Raw genomic sequence first — 12,088 nt, 5'->3', positions numbered from 1 at the left:
CATGAGTGTCTGGGCTGGAAACTGGAAGGATGTGCAATATATCCATTCTAGTTACATACCAAGTAATTTAGTTATTGAGAGTATGTCATGTCAAGGTCCCAGTAACCAAATTCTAGATTAAAACTACCATAAATATAGCTACACAATATACCATTAAATACTCTAGATTGATTATAGAAGAGACAGATGGAAAAACACATATTTCTCAGGGCAGAAGTCATTGTAATCCTCACAGTAAACCAAGGGCTTGTTATGGCTTCTGCCAATTTCAGCCAGGTTTTCTGCACTATCTTCATCTATTTCTAATTTATTCTCTTTACAGAGTTTGATAAATCATTTATTTGAAAGCTAAAAATGAATAAAATATGATGTTTTATTAAACTTTATTTTACTAACAGTGAAAAATTACTTAATTTTTTTTTCCAGCTACGTCCCTTGGCTCATATTTGGAACACATTTTGGGCCACACCTGGATTCTGCAATAAGCTTTCTGTCATATTCAAAGGGCCAGGCTGGGGACCAGGCAAACCTAGACTTGGCCTTCCTGAGGAAATCCCGGTGGTAAATAGAACATGCACAGGCTTTCAGTTGTGTGTAATTTACTTGGACCTCTTAATGCTACTGGATCAATGTTAAAAACTCTACACATGCTATTTTAAATTAGCAAATTAGCAGTCATAAAGCATAGGGGAAGATGAAATGGGAACAGAAACTGAAGGAAATTAGTGTTTTAGCTGTGGTTTTATTTCTTTTTATTTGAAAGGAAAAATATATTTTTTATTTATTTTTTCATTATTCATTTCCTGAAGAGATTTTCAAAACTGTTCTATAGAGTACAGTAATTTTGGTTTGTTTGTTTTTTTTTTTAGCTGTGGACATGCAGACACACACACACACACACAGAGTTAAACTCTGTCTCACACTAGGTAATACATGAGTCTGACCATAGATTATCTTTGTGCAATTCTCTGTCTCCCTTTCTGTATTTGTAAGTATACTACGGAGCAGGTCACTGTTGAAGACTAATACCTGTTTTGCTTTATACAGATCACTGGAAAAGAAGTTCCCTTCAATCCAATTGTACCAGCTTATCTTAATTGCTATGCAGTTGTACATTTTGCTGTAATAGTGGACTTGTACACTGAACTCCTTGCTACTGTGACTGTAAGTAATTCCTACCTTTATGAAATAACATCTTGTGCTAACAGTAATGACACACAACATTTTTAAATATTAAAGCATTGAGCAGAGGCTCTACAGTCTGACTCGTATCTTATTGGAACTTTTAAAATAATAAATAGACTCTGTAAAAAGAATCAACATAAATGGCTAAATATAATTCTGTATAATTCTATAATATTAAATATACAATGTTTGATAATGTTTAGTAAACAGTATCTACTAACCATATTGGTTATTTACAGATGAATATAATTAAGTAATTAAATTTAAAAATAATTTTCCTAGAAGATGTATGCGTCTGCTTCAGTTTTTAGGACCTCGTGAGGCTTGAAACTCTGTAGGTTTTAAGATGTCGAGTTTGGTCATCATATAGATGCCAATAATGTCCAGGCTTTAGAAGGAAGATTGCAAAGGTCTTGCAGTGCTTGCATGTGGGAAGGTTCACCTCAGCATGAGTTCAGAGTTGGAGTAACACAGTCAGGGCAAATTCTTCTTCCATTCTCCAACATACAACAGCACTGATAGAAATACAGCAAGGAGAGGCATGTATAAATCACCTTGTTTATGGGCTGATTGGACCTCCCTGGTAACCGGTTCCTCTATGGATACCTGGCAGCCTCCAAAGGTGAACTACAAGGCCATCTCCACCTACACGAAGTGAGACGTTAACTGCTTCCAAGGTTTCAGATCATTCTAAGGTCCTTTTTTTCATTCCTTCTATGATGGATGACTCGAAAGTACTAAAGCTAAAATTTTCTAGTTATGAAGCAGAATTTAATGCATTTAATATTCCCACAAATCAGTCAAAGACCTACCAAGACCTACCCAAACACCACAAAAGTCTATCAGTTTGACAGACTGTCCTTTGACCGTCTTCTTAAGCTCTTTCTAAGACCTCCTTGGTTAAACAGCAGTCTTGTGTTTGTGTCATCCCTGTTGGCACAGGCAGGCTGTGAGCACTCCAGAGGCCTCTTTGGTTCAGCCTCTGCTCTCCTATCTTGTCCTGACATGCTCACCTGGCAATCTCCAACCCTTGGCCAGCAGTGGTTACTGTCCCCTGCCCACCTCAGTAGACACTGCAGCATGTAGCATTCGTGATATAATATAAAAGCTACCTCAGGCATACTCTTCTCATTACTAATAAGTTATTCTACACATTGTATTTACCTCTGCAAAGAGTCACACTGCAACTGCAGGGAATTTGGGGATTACTGAATCATCTGAGGCTTAGTCTATTCTGAGTTGTTTCAGAGGACAGGAAATTAAGCCAAACATAAGAATAAATAGCTCCACTGTTTACAAATTATACAGTATACACGATTGCCAATGTTCTTACATTGAGAAAAGTCTTTGCAAGATTTTCCAGATTTTTTTTTTGTTTTTTTACTTTTTTGCTGTTGCTTTTAGCAACAAGAAGTAAGGATTCTGATCATTAAGGTTTTTTCCTATTCTATTATTTTTTCTTTTTTCCTTTTTTGGATCCTGGAAGGAAAAATGGATGGCCCATGTTATTTTCTCTGCTGATAACTGCAGCCATTTGAGAATAAGTAATAAGGGAAGTTGAAAAATGCACTCAAGCCCCAGATGATCATTGAAATCTTTCAGTCATGGAAGAAACATCCTGAAGATACACCATTTATGAACTCATTTCAGAAGAGCAACTAGAAAATTCTCTGCACAAAACTGTGGTGTAATAAGGTAGTAAGGATAAGAAGGAGAGCACAGGGGATTAGAAGCACCTCATCTCAGGACATAAACCTTCAGCGTGGGTGTAGAAAGTGCTGGTCCCAAGGCAGAGTTCCAGCAACGCTCTGCAGTACAGTGGGGAATCTGTCATGAGAAGGAAGCTTGTGTATGAATAACTTTACTTGGCAAAAATCTTTCTTCAATATCAGTTTTCCACTACACTGAGTTATGAAATGTCTATGGATACAACTGGAACTTTCTGTCTGGCTATGAATTATGTCATAACTGTGGCATAGCTCCATAAATGGATAAAACTAACTGTTTTCCTCATCTTTAGGTATAAGTTCCATTTCATAATAACCATAAGACACAGCACACAGCTATTACATTTCTCAAGTGATTACAGTTGCTCAGTGTTTGGTCTCGCGCCCTGCAGAAGTGTTAAATTTCACTATCCGTAAAGAGCAACCATATACCTTCTGTCTGAGTGACCTACATTTAACTTGTGAAAAGAGCAAAACAAGGAAGAACAAATACATATTTTCCACAGGAGAGAGCATACAGTGTTTGTTTTCTATATAGTGATCTGCACTATATCCAGTGAATAAAAATTACTTCTGAGCTCTGCACATCTAGATCTGATCCAAAGCTCATTGAAGAAATGGGATTTGGATCAGTCCCAGAGAGAGTGCTAAGAGTGTAAAACTGCAGTACATTCAAAGCAAAAGTCTCATAGCTCCAGAACTGCATGTATCACATAAATCAAAGTGAAGTGCACCTTAAACACATTTTGCAGTGTCTTTTTTATTGTTGATAGATACTGTAACATTTACTGTGCTTTTAATTCGGTGAATATGTGAGCAGTTTCAATTAGACAAAAAGTAGTAAGGTAGATCTCTTGAAAGTTGAGAACACAATTAATGTGTCCATTTAGTAGGACATCACCAAGTACTGTGCATGGAATATTGCTAAGAATTTACAATTTTTTTTCATACGAATTCTAAGTTAAAATGAGGTCCTACAGCCCAGGACATCAAACAATACAAATTTCATAGCATTGTATTAGCATTCCTAACTTGAGTGTCGAAAGTGTCTGATATATGACAGCAGGGCATCTGTTAACTTATGAAACAGGCTGACATCATACCTAGCAGTTTTTTTGAAACAAATCAGGATGAGAAAATACATCTATGTTATTCTTCAAAAGGAATAAAACAATCTGAGTTCTTTGAAATCTAAAAGTCAATTTGGAATATTTGATTGCTCATCTAAATATACATTTGGTATAACATTTCCTTTGTTTAAATGAATTATTTTTTTTTCCATTACAAAAAAAAAATAAAATAATAATGCTGTAGCATTCTGTTGATTACAAAACCATGTAAACTTCTTACTAAATTCTATAATCCCCTCCCCCTCCTTTTTTAAGGCTCAAAGATATATTTAAAGCTTTCAATGAAATGAAAGTCCAACAGAAATATTTTTTTCTGTTTGATTGCAGCCAATAACCACATTGCAAAGTTGTGGCTGACTTGTAATTGGGGAACCTGCTGTGGTCCCACATGCTTCTCTGTTTATACAAATACTCCAGTATATAAATACTCATTTATTTTATATATACATCCATGCATACTATGTTTAAGTGGAACAAGGATGCTAGCTCTAATGAAGGTGTAAAAGGCACATTCTTTTCACACTGCTGCTTGCAGTGCATAGATTTAGTATATGGATGTTAGTTTAGTGATATAACCCGCTGAGTATTTTGTTGATTTTGGTAGAGTAGTGGCTAGAAAATGGATGCCTCAGCTGCCAGCATCCACTTCATAGGGTGATACATGTTTGAAAGCAAATAAAAGAATCAAGGCAGCATACAACTATACCACTGAAGCTGTAAGAGAAAGTTAGGGAAGCAAAATAGTAATAGTAAAATCTATGCTACATGGCTGGTTTTCTAAAACCTGTTATTCCCAGTGGCATCATGGTGTATTTCACTGCAAATTTCTTGGTAATCCTTGACTAGGAGCACAAATGAGGGAACGCATCTTTTTTGTTGTATGTGAATGTGTTGTGTGTACCTACAGTGAAGGGTAACTTACGCCTTCTACCTTCAGGGTTCCCAGTAAGGCTTTATGCCTCACCCTTCATCCTTCCAGAAAGCTGAAGTTTTCGGAAGTGGAAAGTTGCAACACTGTGCTCAGGCATTACAGTGCCATGCTTTTGTGTGAATCTGATGATAGTGCCAACTTGAAATTAACTGTGATCTGCAGGTTGTGCTTTAGAGTTGTCCAGTCCTTCATGTTCTGGTCCACAGGGGGTATTGACCATATGGAGTTTTACAAACAGTTAGTGTTCAAAATACTATGGTTCATGTAGGAGAGTGTCTGAAGAGAAATGGAAATTGACTTTAGAAAACAAATCTATAAAATATGATCACACTTGTCTCAGGTAGTTATTATGCCAAAGAACCCCACACAACATTTTAACCATTTAAAGATAAAGGCTTGTTTATATTTGAGTTTGATTTTTTAAATTATAAGATTGCTTCAGTTCTTCTGATTGACTAACATACATTAAAAAGTATTTCTATTCCCCCCCTTTTTTTTTCTCTGGAACTGCATGTTCCAAACTGATATGCAATTTATTAATTTCCTTTCAAGTTCTTAACCTATGCTTTATTTTTCTGTGGTTAGATAAATGTAGAGAGTCAAATGATAACTCCGGGCTCCATTTTTGCAAGTCTTTGAAAAAATGCGTAAGAAAAGTTTGCAGGGTCGCAGCTCCTTTCTTTCTTTGTGGAGAGAAAGTTGTGTCTCTATTACCAAGCTTATAATTATTTCAATGTTCATCAACAACAATATAATAGAAAAATGATAATAAAAATTGTTACTGTTCCTGAAAATATGTTAACTTTAAAAGGGTAATTTTTAATTTCTTTTTCCTACTCTTCTGTAAATGTCAAATAAAATGTATTTTTAAGCAAAGAAAAAAAGTACTTGATAGAAATTATTGGTAAAATCACCACTAAAATATGACCCAAAAATGTCTACTTTGGGGAAGCGTTTCCATCACCCACTCAAATCCAACTCTTACTGCAGTACCAAATTTAGGCTTTAGACTTGCAGTCTAGCTAATAGCAAGAAATTGAATCATTCCCAAAATGCTCTCTCTTCACCAATTACAGCAAAAGTGTAGGTTAATAACAGGTTTTCAGGCACTTCAGTGGAGGTACTTAAAGGCAAGTAGAATGAATCAGCACCTCAGTTTTCTGAAACTGGAGCCACAAGGAAACCCAGATGCCCAGGACTTGGTGACTGGTTGTCTAATGGTAGCCAGCTCGTAAACACTGGGAAGGCAGAAAAGCATGAAATCATGCAGCATTTTGAAACTGGAAATTGGGGACACCCTTATTAATTCATGGCATGTACTCATGGATCCTCCATGAAAGCAAGTATTAGCTCTTGTACCAAAACCATTGCAGTTTCATTAATTTTCCATAAAGTGTGATTTTAGCCATATATTCTAATGTAGAACTTGATTGAAATCTGGTTTTGATGTTCAGTTCTCTTTCCTGCCTAAGAGAGATACAAAACCTTACTCTCTTTTTCTCAGAATAGTGCCCTACCGCTGTGGGAACATTTTTAAGGCAGTCTGTGGAACCTGGTGCATCACACTGGGAACAAAGCAAAACCTGACCCACCTGGCCAGAATGATTAGGTTTAAAAAAAAAGATGTAGTTCTTCAACTTTAAAGTCAGGACAGTCTCTAAGGAGAAAAGTCTGGAATTCCAGTCCTCATTCCCTGGAAAACTCCTTTATTTGACAAGTAACAATCATTGAAAAACATATCAAAGCATTTCTCAGAAATTTATGGGTGAGTTCCCTTATGCCTTTGCCAAATCATGTTTTTCTTTGCTCACTTCTTGAATTTTTGTATGACCCAGTTTCTACAGGAAGCTGCAGTGGGAGTTGAACTCACTGTGGCTAGATGAGCCATTAAAGAACTTCTCATTTTATTAAATTCAAATAGAATCTGGGCCTGATTTTTATAAAAAAAACTCGGTCCAAACATTTTGTCACTTCAAAACAAATTGCTTCATGTTAACAGTGGAAAAGTTATCATCAGGAGGGATGGAACAGATTGGAAATATAGAAATGCAGTAATAAGTTTGATTCTCTCCTGGTATAAATCTGTGAAACAGAGTGGCTTGATGGATGTCATTTGTGAGAAGTGTGTTCTGGCTTGTAAACTGATGAGGCTGCTGTTCAGCTTGCTCATTGCTGGGATTGAGTTTTCTTTGTTCAGTAACTGTTTATTAAAGATAGCTAAGTAGGTGTTTGTGATTCTTCAGTAAAACAACAGAAAGCTTTCCAGCCCGAGTGTGTGGTTTGATGTGTTTTGCAAACATGGGCACTTTAGGTTCACACAGCTGTAAAACTTGAGAATATCCTCCTGTGGCCTCCCATGCTCACAGATCCTCACCTTAGATCTCTTCAAGGGGTTGGGGCCACCACTGAAGGAAGCTGGGCATGTCACTGAATGGGATTTATTGAAATCAGGGCAGACATTCATAGAGTTTTATTTTTCCAATGCTTGCATTGTGGAAGTGCAAGATGCTGTTTGTAAACTGTATTGCTGTTGAAGCAAGAAAAGATTCCTATAACTCAGATCCATTACTTTTGTTTTTTTTTTTTTTTTTTATGAAAAAACTAATATTTGAAACAAAGTCAAGGAGGAAATAAGAAAACTGATTAAATATTTGATTTTCAAAGGCAGTTGTGTAGAATACAAAAGAAAAATTAGTAAATGAAAAAATTAAAACTTTACAATCAAAATAATTTCTGTTTTCCTGAATTTTAGTTGTATCATTTTAATGTAAATTTTAAGGACAGAAGTCCCCATGCTACTATTCATCCAAGTACTCACACACATGTTAACTTTAAAAAATGTTTTAGGTCTGATTGAAGTTAATAATAGGAGTTGAAGGGTTTTGCTTAGCTGGGAATTGAGTGTTTAATTGTAATGAAGGGAAAACATTTTGTTTTTTCTCAAATATGATCATGTCACGTGAATTGTTATTCTCACCAATACATTGGTTTTGGTGTCCATTGGGATTCATACATGACTATTGTAAAGACCTGGTGGCATAAGATGAAAATAAAAGAACAGGGACTTTTATCTAGAAATAAGTTGTTCCGTCTTTCTAAAGTCGTAAGGGAATCAAGTAACTTTGGGGAAAAAAGAAGTGCAGAAGGGGATAACATGAAACATTATTTTGGAAATACAACATTCAAGAAACAACTATTAAGGTGGTTACTCCAGATAGATTACTTTAAAAGCAGACACTAACACCACTGAGTGAGGAACTTGAAGCTGCTGTTCTATGCAAACTCAGTTTATTTTCAGCGAATTACTCTAAATGAATTCTTTGCCTACTTTTTTAACAGATGTTATCACAGGGAACTGTTCTCCTGAGAATTGGCTTTATCATTCTGTCCCTGGCCTCTTTTGGACTACTTATGGAGAATAAGTAAGATACAAAACATAGGATTTTTTTCTTCTTTCATTATGTATTATTATAATTATATGGAAATCTCAAGTGTGTCAGAATTTATATCGATAAAGAAATACAGATATACTTGGACAAATATGTTGTTTTCTGTAGACCAGAAAATAGCACATGACTAGCCAGCACCTAAATACAAGAGTGTTCCCATAGCAATTGGTGGCTGCATTTATATTGTCCCTTGCAGAAAAGTTTTGGGATGGGTTAGTCATATCTCCCACTGTGCTTGCATTTATTGGGTCCACACCTCTGGATTTGGGACACTGGCAGGTGAGTGGGACCTGCCAGCTGTCCCAAGGCTGTTCAAGGACAGACTGCAATCATATTGTGTCAGTCCTGTGTAGCATGCCAGAGGTGACAGATATAGTGATGGTATATGAAAAGCACACAATGTAGCTCAGAGTAGACTCAATATCATGTGGAAGACTGTGTAGACTTAAGACTAAACTTAATCACTATGGATTCAAATGAAATTGGACATTGAGTACACAAGCCCAGTGAGACATACATTTTGAAGTAGTGCATACAGGCACTGTGGCCCTACAGGAGAGTGAGTGGCAGCCATAGTTTCTTACAAAGAAACTATTTGCCCTGCCAGAGCAGAAATGTGGAATAGAAGCTTCCTTTGAGACTAAGGTGCCAGTACTGCTTTGCACCTGCTATTCATTGTATTTTCAGAAAGGAATACCTTTTATTTTTATGGACTGAACAGTTTCTTTCAGGATAGGTAAAAATCTGTCAGTATGACATATATGTGTATAACTAAGGGAGTTAATAATGTGAATTAGTAAAATTTACAGAAATAGACCCATGAAAAGGTGTATACTGTAAAAACTTAACTATAAGGTTACGAAAGATGACTTGCTGGAGGACATCACAGACTAATTCTACTTTCTGTTTTTCACTGAAGTTAAAAAAGAGAAGATTGGATGTTAATCTGAATTGATTCCCTTTTCTAGGTCCAAAGCAGAAATTTTGGAAATCATCCGCTGCTTAGTCTTCATAGGTATTTACAAACTTGGCTACTTTAGGAGTCAATTTTCTTTCTTGGGCTATGCATATGAGGTAAGACATTTACTTTGAAGTGTCTATGCTGGTTACTCTAGATTTTTATCCTTCTAGAAAAAGCAGAAACACTAGACATTTATATTTTGCTTTCTTATTTTTTGTTACACTATTTGAGCATTGTTTTTGTCTTATCTCTTTATTCTTCATTTTTATGATCATTTTGTAAGAAAATTATTTGGGTTTGCTACAGAGATGCCAATTTCCATTGGAAAAAATCCTGAAAGTGTGTATTTACCATTTCTTGTGAAAATAATGTATTATTGACCATATGCTTTGAAGAGAATAATGTAAATGAATTGCTGAATTTGAATTGTTTAATTCTCCTTTTATGGGAGAAATCTTGAAATGCTTGGAGTCTGGAAGACTTAAATATAAAATATTTTGTTTTGTACTTATACTTTACCTCAGAAACATACTTTTAGCCATGACAAAGAGAGGATACTGAACTAAATACATCTATAGTCTGATTAAGTATGGTTGCTTTTGTGTTCTTAGGACTCATTTTTATCCTATTTGTGTCTTTAGCTTTTTAATCTTTTTTTTTTTTCAGTACAGTTAGCATTTAATGACCCTTTTAATAGTATCAGAATTAAAATAATCATTAATGAGATTCTGATCTGAATAACATTACCAAGCTCCCTACTGTTGGTTACCAGCAAAGGTTGTTTTCAGTAAGGTTACAAATAGGTTGCTGGACTAATAGAACGGTTATCTACTACTTTTGGATTAAAATCAGAAAAAAATCAAATAAAACAGTAGGGACTGAGACTCAACCAAGTTCAAAATGGTTCATTTGACTTGAAACACCTGCAAAATTTATAGCAATTTTCCTAATTGGAGGTTTCTGGTCATGGTGTTGATTCTCTTGCTTTTCTAAGGGAACAGGCAATGGAAGAATGAAAAATATCTATTGCTGCTGTGGGTCTGGGTGTTTTTTTGTTTTGTCTTTTTGCCTGGAATAGGAAACAATAACTATTAGACAATATTTAAAGCTAGACAAATGCCACTAATTGAGAATTTGTTAAATTTTTCCCCCATATTGTTACATTGTCAAAGCTTTGGTGTATATATCAAGCAGCTCTTGAATTGCTTTGATAGGAGTCTGCCAGAACTCAGCAGATATTTTAAGGGTTTTACTTGCTTAAATATAATTTGGGAAATGTTTTCATTATTTCATGAGTAGCCCAATAAAGTAGACAGGCTTGTAGCAACAAATTCTAAAATTTGGCAGCTAATCCTAGAGGCCTTGAGATATAGCTTTCAGACTTGAATTATTTGGGTATTCTAACTGAATTTTGGGAGAATTATATGTCATAGTATACACTCTCATTTCTTGCTGAGTTGTGTGTATTCATACGTAATGGTGCTTCTTACTAAGAAATGAGTAGAAGTAAAATTATCAGATTATTATTTCTATTGTTTGTAGGGAATTATGGTTCTTACTCCATTTGTTATATTTTTCTGTCATAAAAAATTTAACTTTAGTGTCATCTTGAGTTCTGCTGTGCTGTACTCTCCTATCCTTTCTTGTGTATAATGTTTTTCCTTTTATCCTTTATATTACAGTTCTTTGTTGCTCTTATTTTAGTTCCTTGTTTGGCACAGTCCCTTGTTTGGTAGTCCATTTTTCACAAGAAAGAGGAGTACCTTGCTTACAATTTTGCTTTGAAAATTCTGAAAGAATAGTTGTCTTTCAAATAATTTGCTGTTGGGGAGACCAGAATAGATAATGTTTCTGAGTAATGCCAATATGTCCACACTTGGGATTTACATTTTATCATGAATCAACAATTTGGTGATATTAATAGCTATTATGATCATAGAATCATAGAATAATAGAACAGTTCAGGTTGGAAGTGACCTGTAAAAGTCAACTAGTCCAATTCCCTGCAATGAGCAGACACATCTTCAACTATGTCAGGTTGCTCAGAGCCTCGTTCAACCCGACCTTGAATGTTTCCAGGGATGAGGCAAGTACCACCTTTCTGGACAACTTGTTCCAGTGTTTCACCATCTTCATCATAAAAAGTATTTTTCTTTTTTTAGTCTCAATGCTTGTGATGAACTTCAAAGCATTCCCCATTTTAAAATAAATTATCTGCTTTTGCTCCCAATGCATTATACAGTTTCTGGATTCATGTTAGTTGTGTTCTTACATGTCTAATGGGGTTTGTGTTAAAAAAAAGTCTGAGCAAAGAGAAACTGACGAAGATTTTTCAATTCATGTTGAAAAGTCTTCAAACATTAATGTTTTATCTCAATGTTGACCTGATCATTTTGAAATAGCAGTACCAGAAAGCATAATAAATAAACAAACAAATTGTTTCCCCAGAAATTAGTTTTAGGATTTATCCTAAAATTGTTTCTGTTCAGCATTCAAACAAGTTATGTATCCTTAATAGTATGATAGTATAGAAAACCTTGAGTATCTTTTGTGGCCCATAAACCTAGAGATGCAGGTTTTTTAATTTATGCTACATATGTCCTGGTAATATTTATCTGCTTGCTTTTCAACTTCCTTTGCTCTGTTTCACTTTCACATCCTCTTAAAAATTTTAAGAGGTATAAATTAAAACATTTATTTATTAT

General features: G+C 35.2%; 1 protein-coding gene across 1 annotated transcript in view; it reads left to right on the top strand.

The window, feature by feature from the left end:
- The window catches only part of AGMO (alkylglycerol monooxygenase), a 187,949-nt gene that overhangs the window by 100,982 nt on the left and 74,879 nt on the right, over positions 1–12,088 (top strand). The window contains exons 9-12 of the mRNA XM_027684772.1: positions 427–561; positions 1,048–1,164; positions 8,313–8,395; positions 9,391–9,496. Coding sequence (XP_027540573.1) covers positions 427–561; positions 1,048–1,164; positions 8,313–8,395; positions 9,391–9,496 — 441 coding nt within the window. The remainder of the gene's footprint in view (positions 1–426; positions 562–1,047; positions 1,165–8,312; positions 8,396–9,390; positions 9,497–12,088) is intronic.

The sequence above is a fragment of the Neopelma chrysocephalum genome, unplaced genomic scaffold (assembly GCF_003984885.1).
Source record: "Neopelma chrysocephalum unplaced genomic scaffold, ASM398488v2 Primary Assembly neopelma1_67, whole genome shotgun sequence".
Taxonomy (NCBI): Eukaryota; Metazoa; Chordata; class Aves; order Passeriformes; family Pipridae; genus Neopelma; species Neopelma chrysocephalum.
Note: the sequence above shows the minus strand (reverse complement) of the source record. Positions and strands in the feature narration are given on the sequence as shown.